This window comes from Lonchura striata, chromosome 2 (assembly GCF_046129695.1).
Source record: "Lonchura striata isolate bLonStr1 chromosome 2, bLonStr1.mat, whole genome shotgun sequence".
NCBI lineage: Eukaryota > Metazoa > Chordata > Aves > Passeriformes > Estrildidae > Lonchura > Lonchura striata.
Window position 1 is genome coordinate 80,070,902 of NC_134604.1, and position 14,284 is coordinate 80,085,185.

Genomic DNA, 14,284 nt, shown 5'->3' on the forward strand with positions numbered 1-14,284 from the left:
AATTTTATTTCTAGACCTTTCCAATTCCCATGTAATTCTAGGGGGAGATGCAAGGCTGGGAGAAATCTTTTAAGGAGATATACTTTTGGTCAGTTCTTAGAGGCAGCTGAAAGTAACACTTTTGTTGTTTGCTTTTCTAAATTCTGAAATATTTTACAATATATCACAAGGGTCTTCTTATGGCCCTATAATTATACTATGCTAAGTGCTGACCTTTCATCTGACTGTGGAAGAATTCATATCTACCACAGGAAACCCTGCAAATAAGGATGAATTACAAGTCACAAGGGAGATTGGGGTGATTAAACAAGTGTATGGTGCCATTTTAGTTGCTGTAGGGCCGTGGCAGGTTCAGGCAGGACACAGGACTAGAGAATACTTGCGACTTCCTGGACTGGCTGTGGAAATCCAGGCAGGACAGCCCAGGGCATCTCACTTCGCACTAGACCCTATCTTCAGGCAACTGAATGTCGTGTTGATCTTTCACAATGTCTTCATCCCCTTCCAGAATTCTCCCTGTCCTAAATCAGATGTCTGAACAGTTTGATGGCTTGTTCTCCAGAGACCTCTATTTTTTTCTACTGACAGTACTGACTGCTTCTTTCTAGGGAAGGGCAAAAGGTTGATACTGGAAACTTACTTGTAGATGGCTCAATTTAATGGAAATAAAAGGGAGAGGGTGATATAATTCCACAGCACATATCTATTAATGAAAACAAATTAGGACTTATTCAGAGCCTTCAACTGTCCATATTATGCAATTCCAGTTTGAAGACTGACAGATATCCTGGCAAGTAAAAGTTATTTTTATGTTTGATATTTTAAGTTAATTTAGTGTTCAGCTTAATTGAGTTGTTTTGGAGTAGAATGAATATTTTTTATGCGATAGAAGCAGAAATTTACTGCCCTTCAGTTCTGGCTTGAAAGATCCAGTCAGGCCTGATTGGTTACCATTTGGTTATGGAACTGTTGCACTATATTTGCTTTAATTCTCAATGTAAGTAAGCACAATTAATCTGTGGAGAGCAGATGCTGGTCAGATACCAAGAAGTGAAGGTCTGCACCCTGGGAACTCAGGAATACTGATTATTCTTTTAGATTTTCATCAAGTGTACAATATGCTAATTGGTTTGACCACAAAAAAGATAAGCTCATTTCTCTTTTCTGTGGCTGACAAAAATTATACTGACTGGCAGATATTATAAAAGCAGGTTTTGAACATCAAAAGCTTATAAGTTTGTGTGGCAGTTTCAGTTCAGCTGGGCAGAAACACCAATTAAGCGTAGTGGCTTTGGTTCACCAATCCGAGTTTCCTGGCCAATGCACCAATTAATGTAGTGGGTCTAGCGCTGGCCAAATGCCAGTGCACCCACTAGAATTATTTACTCATTTTCTGCTGTGAGATAAGGATTAGGATGAGAGCAAAGCAGGCTCAAAACTTTGAAGGGTATAAAAAAAAGCTTCATTAAGAGAGCTAAAAGAAAAATAATAAGAAATCAAAATAAACCTTCAGAACACTTCTCCCTCCAACTCCTATTTCTATTCCTACTGACAATGTAAAGAGACAAAATTTGATATTTTCAGTCAGTTTGCCACTTCTAAAATAATCTTTCTTCAGTTCACTTAAGGAGAGGAATCTCTCCTGCCATGTCATGGCGACTTTTCCACAGAAAACTGTTCTCTCGTGGTTTTAATTGTAATGAATAGCAGCTGCCCAGAAATCTGCAATCATCAAGTCCCTCCCACGGTTTGGTAGTCTTCCCACAACTACCACCATGGGCCATTTCAGCTTATTGGTGTGCAATTTTAAGTATAGAAATTTCCAGTATAGAAACAAATGTTCTCTTGTTTTATCTCTGGGAACAGAGGTTTTCTTCTTCTATCCCTGGGGTGATGCTTCTCATCTCTCTCATGTCTCTCTTCAAGTTTCTCATTGGATCACAGTTACTTTAACATTTGCTTGCTTCAACATAGGTGCTGCCCCATCAGTCTGCGTGGGCTGTGCAGTGGAGCGGGACCTGGCCCAGCCAATGTCCAAAGGCAGGAAGCAAGAGAGCTTTTCCTGGGGCTTGTTCATCTTTAAATGTGATTTCACATGGGTGTAGTCAGCTCTCTTAAGTGGTTCAACAGGTTGTCAATATCCAAAACTAGCCAGCTTATTTGTTCTGTTAGGTCCGAATGAAGCTGCCAAGGTCCTTACAGGGAATCACTAATGTAGCTTGTGTTTAAGGTAAGATTTTACCTTAACTAAAATCTAAACGATGTTAAACCATGACAGTTTGAAACAAGAAACTCATTTAATGTAAATGGCAAATCGATTTGTTTGTTAATTCTACCCAAATTACACTTCTTCTGACTAATACAGCACACTATATGACTGAACCAGCTCTTTTACCTGCCTTTAAGTCAGATGAGAAATTAGTTGTATTAGAAGTTGTATAATAGAAGGTTAGAATCACCAGTCTTTTATTTTGTCTAGTTTTTATTTTCTCAACTACAAAGCCTATCTTCCTGGTTAAAGGAGACAGATTGGTCATCTCTGTATGCTCAGAGACCTTATGCAGAAACAGAAAGAAATATAAAAAGAGGTAATAATTTCAACTTTCTTTTTTTTTTCTGTCTGAGACTAAAGATTTAGATATTTGATCTATGTCAGGCCATCTAAATCTACTTTATAGAGATGGACAATTCTGACATGTTGGGCATGATTAAATCTGTGGTGTTGTGTCTCCTTTTCGCTGACCAGAGAATGCTTATTTATATCCAGGTTTATGGTGACAGATTGGCTTGGCAAGTGCGATTTTTGCATCTCTGTAGGCCTTATACTACAGACCTTGGGATGAGTGAGGCATTAATTCAACTATCATTTCAACTTGTAGGGTGTCTGTCCTTAGACATGCTTCATTTCATTTTGACTGCAACAGCTTGAGAACCAGCACTGCAGCAAAGTCACGGACTACACAAGCACTCTGGCCATGAATTACTATCTAACTGTAAACTAGCAGTGGTAGCCTAGAACCTGTAGGACTTCTTAGAAATGGTAAATTCCTGATTGCCAGTATGTGTAAGAGTTAATTAGAATGGACATTTATTAGCCTGGACAATACCGCATGATGCTTTTAAGTTGCACAAGCTGCAATGTCCCATCCACATGTTGTTTCCATGCATAGAAGATTGCTTAAAAAGTAGAGGTGACTCAGTGATACTGCCTTTCTTTGAAAGGATTTTCATACTGTGGAATGTGAGGTGGTGACACTGAACAGGTTAAACAAGCTGATCTCAGCAGTCCAGGGTTTTCCTTCTGACAATGCCAATATTTTGACAATAACTGAAAGGTTGGAAGCCACTAGACCTCAGCAACTGAACAGCCCATATCCCCTCACTTATAGGTCTCTATATGCCCAAACATCTTTTTGGACATCTCTGGGGAGAGGACACATCTTCCCCAGTGGTTCCTTACACTACTGTGAGGTAGTCCACCCCAGGCCCCAAGTGATCTAATGCTGGTGTTGTCCAGACTCCACTTCTACAGCTGGAGATTTAGAAGAAAACATTCAAGATCAGATAGGATGGGGCTCTGAGCAACCTGATCTAGTTGAAGATGTCCCTGCTCATTGCAGGAAGGTTGGACTACATGACATTTCCAGGCCCCTTCCAACCCAAACTGTCTGTGGTTCTAGGGTTATTAAACATATCCATTTGACCCATAACGTGAGATGTTTTTGTTACATCTCAAAGCTATAAACTCTGTCTGCATGTTCGGTTTTGGTTTCAACTCTTTTTTCACCTTAAATTACTCCAGTGGGCAAAATTATAAATAGTTTCTGACTTTATTTAGTTCAGTGTTTATACAGTTGTGTTAAATACACACACAGACACACAGACACACACACACAGAATATAAGCAAGACAAACTATTATTCTTCAATACATTTTCAAGATCTGCTTGAAATATACACAGAAAAATTGAAGTTTAGCAAGCATAGGGGAAGAGTAGCAGCTTTGTGTGTAAGAAAGACATGATCCTAAGTAAGTTCCATTGCCCATTTTTTGACGGATGCAGGACCAAGATAATAACCATTTTAGTACAGATGTTACAAATAACAGCTTGTGAAATTGTGAAATAACACTTTTCTTGATGAAAGTGTTATTTCACAATTTATGATTTCTCCATAACAGCCTTTGCTACATTGTTCTGTCTAATCTTTGTTCTATAAAACACAGAACACCTTGTTGTGTACTAATTCCCACTCAGTGTTGAGCTCCTCCTTGGAAGTTATGATTGTTCTGATCTCCTCACCAAAAGTAAAGCAGCTTCAAGCCTCACAGAATTCAGGAACATTTTGAGACCCTTTCCCTAACATAAGGTAGACAACAATAATTTATTCTTTGTTTAGTACTGGGCATGTTTCTGCAGCAGTGGAAAGCTGCATGTTGGGAACTTAAATTCCTCTTAAATTTCAGTTATGTTTGTACAAAACCTGCCACATTAACTCACCAAAACTTGGAAAGTCCACTTGAATATAACAGAAAGGTATATTGTTTCCATGTGCTGATAGTTGGTTCACTCTTGAATTTTTTGGTCAGCTGACCTCTCACTCATTTACCTGAAGTTCTCTGGATATTTTCTTTACATAACAGCTACAGGACCAATGTTACTGAGTGTTTCCTTAAAAAATTACAGCTGCAATGAGTTTACTGCACTGTTTCTCCTAGAAATGTACTTATTTTCTCCACACAATTAGGAGAGATTTCCACATGAACTCTTGAATTTTCAGAAACAAACAATATATAATGTATGTGTACATCCAATTATTTCTATTTGTGGTTTATATAAATAAAATCTTAAAATTGTCAGCTATACCATAGACATCTGTTAGGTTCAAATTTATTTAGCTCATAAAGTTGCAAAAATATATAACTCTCTCCAAGAACTGCTGTCTCATGTTAAGATTGGTGGAAGCAGTCCTGGATGAATAAGGGACATTTTTTGTTTCATTTTCAAATGCCTTCCTTTCAGTGCAGAAACTGCTAATTTCTTACACTTCCAGAACCTGTGCTTGCTCCTTTGCATGCAGCTGTCACTGCTGTCACTAAAATTGCTCAAGGCTTAAGGCCTCACCTTTGTCTCTCTGTTCCTGTATCCAGCACCTAAAAGACCCAGACCAAAGAGTTAAGACTGCTACATTCTATTACTATCCATTACTTTGGGAAAAATAATGGAGTCATAAGGTGCCTTGCACTTGCTAAAATTATAGCTTCAGAATAAATTAATGCTTCAAGCAATTAATGCAGTGCTTTAGTTTGCCCAGACTGACCTAAATGAAACTTTTATTTCATTATTGGCTTGGTCCAGTTTCATGCTTGATTCATATTCAGCCTTACCAGATCTTCCATATCAACTCCTGATCCTGCTCAGACACTTTCACAAGATTTCTTTTTGTTTTGTGTGGGGTTGAGACTAGCAGATGCATTTGCAGGATCATGGGTTGGAGTTGCAGATATCTGGTTCTTTTTAGCAATAGCCCACCTTTATTCTGCTTTTTGTTAAATAATCCATAATAATAAAATGTGAAATAATCCAGAATTTAGGGAATTAGCCTCAAAACCAGATTCTACAATTGTGGCAAAAACCATGTTAAAAATTAAAGTAGATTTTTCTTAAGTTATTAATTTTAAAGTCTCACTGTACAAGTCTCGCTGTCAGCAGAACTTCTTTTGTTGAATATTTCTATGAAAAAACAGCATGTGAAAAAAAAGTTTTAAATAAACCATATATTCTTTATCTTCATAGCTGGTGGAAACAGATGTAATTGTCTATTTCATCTCGTCTGATACAAATCCTCCATTTATTTTAGCACTTGATTTTGAATCCTCTTTTTGTGCTGTTTTCTCAATGTCTGTGTTTGTTTTGACATGATGTCTTCTGTAAAGACGGTAGCCTGAGGATCAATACATGGACAGTATTAAATAAAAGAATTATAAAAATTGCCTGAAAAAAGATGCTGTAGTAACATATATCCATGCAACACTTTCTTTCCTTGTATTGCTAAAGAATTCCAACATCTCCAAAAGGTTTTTTTAAAGCTATGCTTTGATTTTGAAATCCATTTGATTATTTTTATCCCTTCTAGTTTTCTCAATATATGTGAAAAGTTAAACGGGTAATAATAATAATTATGGTTCTATAATAAAAAATTACTATACTTTACCTCCTAAAATTAGTAGCGCAAACAACAGCTGGAAAATGCTGTAGATGAGTGGGAAAGTAAACATCAGTTCAAGTTGTTCAGGAGTGAATGAGAGCTGTACTATAGTGGAACATAGCTGAGTGTTTTGCATGCCTGTTTCCAAAGACACTGTACGACACCTAAAGGGAATAATACAAAGACAGTTGGGAAATAGCATCCAGTGGGTCCTTATGCTTTTTACTAATCTGGATAAGCAAAAAATGTAAAGGATAACTAAGAAAATGGTTTTCTTCAGCTGACATAGTCAGCAAAACACTCCACCTATGGCTGGTACCACAAATTATTGGCAGTTCAGCAGCTGTAGAAGACTGTGAACCACCTTCAAAGCACATATGTGGCACTCACTGTCTCCCTCTCTTGCAGTGATGTTCTAAATTGTAGACTGCTGTCTACATGAGGGGTTTTACTGCAGTTCCAAACCACTTACGAGTCAGGTCTGTTTAATTTGCTTGAAGTGCTAGACATTGGCACAAAAAGTGCAAACATGAAGGGTTGGTGGAAATGTTATTATCAGATTCTGTAAATTAATGTGCACAAGAAAAGTTTTGTCTGCACATAGTATCACAAAAAACAGGCTTAATGAATGAGTGACTTTGTAACATAATTAATGTTTAGGGAGCATTCTCAGCATTGATTAATTGCTAAATAAAATCTTTTTACGCAGTTGAATAAAGGCTATGCATTACCTGTTCCAAGACAGACCAGCTAGACGAGCCAGAAAGAATCCTAAAGTATAGCCAGCCGCTGGAAATATGGTGCCAATGATCCATAGTTTTGGTGTGATAACCCAGGAGCCTTTGTAGAGTATTCCCCCAACCACAGCAATGAGCACGATGAGCACTGCTCCAACAATGGAACCTACCTGTGAAGCAAAAGAAGAGGAACTGAGTCAGAGTCACAGAACCACAGAACACTGCACACATGAGACCTCAAGGAAATTTAATGGCAACAAACATGGTGTCAAACATGAGTCATTGAAATGTCATGTTAAATATGAAATCTAATGTTTACACCAATACAATTCAAAGCAGGCAGAGAGATGAGATAGTTGCCATTTTAACAAACAGAAGATATATGATACATTTCAAGGTGTGACTACAGTTCAAGACAGAGCTGTAATAGGTATCTATAGCAGATATCTGTAAAACTAGTCTTTTGAAGCCTTGACTATAATTGTACTTAGGGCTGGAGATGAAAAATAATTTTACAGATGTGATATGAGTGAGGAATGGTGCACGTATTAGAAAAAATTCCCCAGAGTTGTTGAGAAACGGACAGCCTAGTAGGTAGAATACTGCATTTTCCTCCCCCCCCCCTTGGTGAATCACACTCTGAGGCTTAGTACAGTGTGTGCTAATTACACACTAGATTGCTAGTGAGCTATTGCTAGGAAATTATTTGCCAATTGCAGGCTAAATCTTTAATGAGGCTAAAAATTAATGCTTGAAAACTGGTTATGAGCTTGTATAGCCCTTCTACATAGACCTAAGCACTGCAGATTATTTTATTTGCTGTGACTGAATGTACTGAGATCTTTACCACTACTTGCCTAAAAAAGTTATAACTCACTCTCTTTTCAATATCCAAGTGGAACATCTGTCATTATAGCCTGTGTTGCCAGGGATCTCAGAGACACACTTCTTAGTCTAAGCTTAGGTGAATCTATTCCTCAGCTAAAACGTGTATTGCCATTGAAGTGGTTTCATCAGTCTTTGGCTGAAGCATTTTTAAGAGCACTGAGTGAACAAGTGCTTTTGTTTGGCTGAGCTATTAACCACATACACTTAGGAAGAAGAAACATGGTCTGGCCATGACAAGCTCTTCTTTCACCTGGCACACTGTCTTTTTTCTCTTGTCTGAATTTCTCACTATATAGGCCTTATTCTGACAGCAATGGCTCAATCTTCACTTGATGCTTCATTGTCCTACACAAAGCAAACTCTCATCTGTGGGCTGCTCACCCACTCAGTAAGAAGGAATGAAATGGGGCTTTGCTGAGAGATCAGGTAGTTTCTTTACATGTGAGTACAAGTCCGTGCTTTCCCCTCAACTGATTAAATAGAAAAAGTAAGATGTGAATGCATTTAAAAATGCAACATGATAGGCTAGCAATTTAATGAAAATGGATTGACTTAAAAAGACCTTACTTGTGCTCTATGCTGTCTGAGCCAATAGCAAAGAAGTGATAACAAATATAGGTAGAAAAACAGGTGACCAGACTAGTTTTCTTTAAGAAAATTTAGATACTATATTTGTTATGTAAGAATGGTTAACAGAGGCCAAAAATTCTTAGCACATCTGAAAGTCTCTTTAAACCTAAACCAAATGTACACAATGGTTAATTTGCTGCCACCCTATATATGGCTGAATTATTATTTTGATGAGAACAGTTTTTTGCTAAAATCCCAGTATTTTTGATGTATCTGAAACCATCTTGCAAAGATAGCTGTATTTTGTGAATAGTTTTTTAAGGTTTATATAAGAGTTGGAATATTTTCTGTTTATTATTTTTTAATAAAAATTGGCTTCACACTCAAAAATTGGCTCATAAAAAGCAGGAAACTCTCTTAAAAGGAGAAAGGCATTTTGATCCAGAATGATTTTATTTTTTATTGTTTTGCAGAGAAAAACTGCTTTGAATGATTTTCCTTCCAATTTCAGTTTACATTATACACTGAACTCAATTACTAACGTAGTTGCAGCCAAAGACAAAAGCAGGTTCTTTAGGTAATGATGGTCTCTTATAATGCATGCAACTCATGCATGTTTGTGCAGGGGAAAAGCAATACATTTCCACAGCACCTCATTTGTTTTCTTCTGAAAACTTTCCAAGTCTTATGAAGTCAGATACTAATACTATGAATAGCAATGTACTGCTTCAGTGGTCCCACTGATTCCATAATTTGTCCATAATTGCTTATACTTCAACCTTATATATCCTACCTTAAGTATGATTTTTGCTTTACTAGGCCATTTGTGGTTGATAAATATTCCACACGAAACAGGAATTATAAGAGCTACCAGAGAAAGTCCTGTAAAAAAATAAAAGAGAAGTCAAGACCCTGTATGGTGCAAGAGCTCACAACAGGACAGACATCACGAGTGACTGTGTGCCTGGAGCAGCCTTTCAGGGGATGTTTCTGGCGTGCACACCCGGACTTGCACGCGCACCCTACCCGCACCTGCCCATTTGCTTTTCTATAGACTCTGTTATCTTTGGCAGCCTGTTGAAGTAATTGCCATTCTGCTGAGCTACATGCTCATTCACCTGCATCAGAAAGGCAGACAGAAATCTGAGTGTGCTAATCATCGCTATCCTGTGATGTGAGTAGCTTTATTAAATGTTCATTTTGTCTGCAGGTGTTTCGCTACTGTACCGTATCAGGAACTCGTTTAGAGCTTCTTTTGTTTTGGCCTTCCCCCTCCAGTATTTATTTTGAAAGCACAAGCAACCAATTGGATTTTTGTTTTTCCCCAAGGACAACGGGAAGTGAAGTTGAAGAATGTGCAAGTGATTCTGCTGGCTTTTAAGATTAGCACAACATGGAACTGTACTTGATAAGCACTAGGGCCACAGCTCTGCAAAGCACTGGAGCATGTATTTCTAAATACTTTAACTATTTTCTCTTTGTAGCTGGATGAGATTTTTGACAGGAAGTCAAATGAAGCCACTCCTGGCAGTGTAGATTGCAGCTTTTCAAAGATACTCAGCAGCTTTAATCACTTGCCTAATTATCCACGTGTGCTTAAGTATTTTGCCAGATTATGGCCTCAGCATTTAGCACTTTGCAGGATTGTGTCTTAAAGCTGTTATAAACACTTTCATTCAGAAGAAGAAATTATTCCTATATGAATTATTCTATATTCTTATCCCACTACCACATAGGTCTCAAAGCCATTTGGAAAGAAAAACATGCACAATTTTGTCATAATTATCTGTACAATATTTATAACAACTTCAAGTCTTTCTTTGGCAGAGCTGTGGATGATGTGCAGTGATTTTTGGTGCCTAATGCCTATGGAGATTATTAAAAAGTAGAAAGAGGAATATTTGTAAAAATCTGAGGTAATCTCTTCCTGATTGCAGGATGATGGTATAGAAGTGGTTGTCCCTGAATGGAGGATAGACAGAAGGGAAAGTACTCTTTCACTGGACTCACCAATGCTGTTATAGGGGAGTACAATTGCATCAGCATCAGTCCACATTTTGGTGTAAATAAAGAGACAAAGTGGCATCATTCCCATTGCAAGCAGCGTGGAGCAAGTTGTCATGCTGATGCTGCAAAGAAATTGGTTACAGTGACAGTTCATCTCATGCTAGCCCACAGTCTTTCTCGTTTTCTTATTACCATTTCACACCTTGTGAAAGGTTGTGCAAGAAATGTTGCTGGCTACAGACAATTTATCAGGTTAGAGAAAAGCTAAATGAAAGGAATGGCTTCTGCTGAAAAGAAAAGAATGTGAAAAATCAAGGTGTTCTGCAGCCACAGAACCATAACTTTTGGTACAAAGGATGCCAGTCAGACAGGTGGCCAGCAGAAAGGTCTGTTGTCAAATCTGTCTCCATGCTGCCTGTCTGGCTGGTTTCAGAGAGGATGGCAAGCAGGGAACAGGGGCAGAGATGGACATCAAATGGAGCTTTCCATTGTAGCAGCAGCTCTAGAGTGTTAAAATTGAACTCAAATTGTCTACAATTTGTGATATAATAAAATTCCCTTTTCTGGCTTGTTTTGCTCAAGGCCAAAAAGTAGGTGCTAAGAATCACTCAGTGAGGCTTAGCATAAGTATTGTTGTTGCATTTTGCAAAGATATTTCTGTTTTCTGTTGTACAAAAAGATGTACTGCTACAGGCGTGAAGGAATAGAAAAAGACATTGGAACTGGAATACAATGGATAAAATTATGCATACAAATCTCATTTTTCTGGTATAAAAATAGTGAGAGAGTGTTCTAGTCAAGAAATTTTGAAAGTTTTCTTCTGACCTCACTTTAGATTTCTCTTTATTGTTGCTTGTTCTCAGAAAAGGGACTACTGATCCTGGCCCACAAATGAGCAGATCCAGAGAAATCTAGAAAAATCAATGCAGAAACCACAGGAATATCTGCATTCATTTTGGTTCCAGTCATTCTCTGCTTTAGAGTCATTGAATAAGATTTTGCAGGAGCCTGTAGCAAAAGAGCTCCTATAGAATTCTCCTACAGAGAAAAACAATTACGGGCTACAATTAAGGTTTGATGAACTCCCAAATGGAAAAAAAAAAACCCTCATGTTCCTACCTCTGTGCTTCCTGTATCTTTATACTGTTCCTGAATGTACCTCCTTCTCCAAAGTCTGGCCATCCCCTAACCCTGTTTCTACATAAGCAGTTGTTTTTGTGAAATATTAAGAGATATCTCTATGGGGAATCATTAGAGTATATCAGCTGTGTTTGATTTACTAAGAAAGACATGAAAGATCATACTTCACCTGACTATGATCATAATGCTAATTATAAAACTAATTCCTTCTCTAACTTGTGGTCTATTTGCTCAGAGAGGTTTTGAAACAAAATATCTACAATGACCATATGTTGTAATATATAATCATAAAATATTACAGTTAAAACCAAAGCATTGTCTGATATGATGGGCAGGTTTCTAACATACTGTGGTAGCTCCAGAAACCATCCACACAACTTCTAATGTTATTCTTCTACTGAGAAGAGAAGATGCTTGCCTTGACAATCTGCTGTACCTCCTGTATCCTGTGGTCGCTGCATCTTTGTTGGAAAGGTACTGACCAAAAGCCTTTGACCTAAAGTAGAGGTCTTTACCTGAACAATAAACTTTTAAAGGCACTTTAAATTAACTTCACCCTTTGTCAGCATCATGGGATAGAAATCCTGTTCATGTTTACAGCATTATAAATTTGAATTTTTACCATTGATATCATTAGAGCAATCCTGAACATACAGAGCTGATTAAGCATAGTTTAGCTCAGTTTATTCTTTCCAGGAGAGATTAGAACAAAATTTCAGCCTTGTACTCAATCTTCTCATCTGTGATTTCTTAGACCTCTATTAGTTGAAATTAAGAGTCTTACAGTTCTTAATATCATAGATTTTTCCTCTACAATGAGGAAGTCAAGGGTTAGCAGAGCTAACCTCATTTATAAATTGAAAGCTTTTTTTACGTTAACACCTATATGTGACAGAAAAGTTCAATATTTTCAAAGGATGAAAAAAATGTTGTACTAAAGCTACAGATGTTAGCATTCTTAGACTATTTACTCTAGCTCCACATCTTTCTTGCTTCTACTATTTTTTCCATTTCTAGTTAAGACTGGCTATGATAAATTGGATGAATGCTCCAATTTATTTTACTCTGTAGGAAAGAGACAAATGATCCTGTTTATTTTATACTAGAGTAATCAGGACATAAAACTAAAAAGATGACTTATTTTTAGAGGCTCTTAGAGTTGATGAACCCCCCATAGAATTTGCGTCAAGAGTAGAGCTCACTTCACCTGTGTGTTTGATGTCCTAGGCCATGTCAGTTGCCTTACACATCTGTTTCTGAGTTCATAGCACTTTGTCATTGAGACCATCACACTGCCACAAAGGAAGGTTTTCATTGCCCCTGATGTGCAGGGCTGCCTTAAGAAGTGGTTGCTAGCCTGTAAAATCTTCCCTTAGTTTGAAGATTTTGCATAAGGTTCCAGGAGCAGAAAGAATTATCACAAGTATTTGTTAGAACTAGTATTCATTGAGAAAAGAAATACCTGTCTTTTTAATGTATAGAACACAAAAGGAGGGAAAATATTTTTCCACAGGAGCTCTTTTTAAAGAAATATTACTTCAAGGAAAGTTGCATAGCCACTATTTTGTAGAGAGGATTCTGGTCCCAAAATGCTATTTTTAAAAAAATATTTTTACTATTAAAGGCCTTGGGAGAAGGAAAAGTAATTTTAATTTAGGCAAAGTTTTCATATTGTATATTATTTTAATTGTCTTCATAGATGATATTTGCTCCAGGATCTGAAGTTTAACAATAAAGATATTTTCTAATACACACAATTCTGTTGTGATATCTTCTTCATGAATTCTCAATGAATCAAGGATATTTGCTATTCTTCTTATATTTATTTCAATTACAGTAACTAACCATCTTTACAAGGAGAAACCAGCATGCATGTGCCAGGAAGCTAAGAAAAACATCAGGCAGATCAGACAGTCCTTTTTAATGTAAAATTTACAATTTACATGTAAAGAGCCACAGGAAGTATTTAGGCTGCTCTTACCTTAGGTCCATGTCTCCATCCACCCAGTAGGCAATGACATTCGAGGCTGTGCCCCCTGGACAGCATCCCATGATCATCACCACGACAGCTTGAATTGGAAGGACGTTAAAGGCCAAAGAGAGCAAGAAGGCTGTGAGAGGCATAATTCCAAACTGGCAAAGGAAACCCACAAATATACCCCAGGGTCTTTTTATGTGGCCCAAGAAATTCTTAATTTCCACATTGCAGCCCATGGAGAACATCACCAAAGCCAGCATGATTGTTAGAACAGTACTTAAAACTACGCTCAAAGTTTGATTAAAATTGTCTCCTGTCAATACACAAGAGGTGCCATCACAAATAGTAGCATTTGCTGGACAAGCCGTGGAGTTTTCTGCCAAAGAACCAGCATTAAATTGCTGGGAAAGAAAGTTTGTCTGCATTTTGAAATACAGAGCTGCTCACTACATCCGCAGTAAACTTTCAAGCCTGCAGTTGTTTGTCAGTGACTTCTTTTAAATGATCCAGGAAGCAATAAAGTGCAATAAATGCCAGAAAACCCTTACTACTCTTGCAGGGTTTGGCTCAGTGCTGATTCATATAGTTATAAAAGTTGCACTGCTTTGGTACAGTGACCATTAATCATTTATTCATATGGTAATGAGGGATCCCACATCAAGAGAAAAGCATGTTAATATTTAAGGGTGTAAAGGAGGCTTGTAGTGCTGCTAAGCCCATGAAATGGGAATCACAGAAGAAGAGAAAGTTTAGACTTC

At 37.5% G+C, this 14,284-nt stretch overlaps 1 protein-coding gene across 1 annotated transcript; it reads right to left on the reverse strand.

The window, feature by feature from the left end:
• Positions 1-5,817: 5,817 nt before the first annotated feature.
• Positions 5,818-13,951, reverse strand: SLC10A2 (solute carrier family 10 member 2). Its single transcript, XM_021530315.3, has 6 exons — positions 13,530-13,951; positions 10,412-10,530; positions 9,195-9,283; positions 6,938-7,113; positions 6,213-6,370; positions 5,818-5,942 (listed from the first exon to the last, which is right to left on the reverse strand). Exons 1-6 carry the CDS (start codon positions 13,949-13,951, stop codon positions 5,818-5,820), a joined length of 1,089 nt encoding a protein of 362 aa, XP_021385990.2.
• Between the last annotated feature and the right edge of the window lie 333 nt (positions 13,952-14,284).

Coding starts and splice junctions, on each gene's coding strand:
- SLC10A2 (XM_021530315.3), bottom strand. CDS start 13,951: ATGCAGACAAACTTTCTTTCCCAGCAATTTAATGCTGGTTCTTTGGCA. Junction 10,531..13,529: donor GATGGAGACATGGACCTAAG/GTAAGAGCAGCC, acceptor ATTTCTTTGCAG/CATCAGCATGACAACTTGCT. Junction 5,943..6,212: donor TGCGCTACTAATTTTAGGAG/GTAAAGTATAGT, acceptor ATTGATCCTCAG/GCTACCGTCTTTACAGAAGA.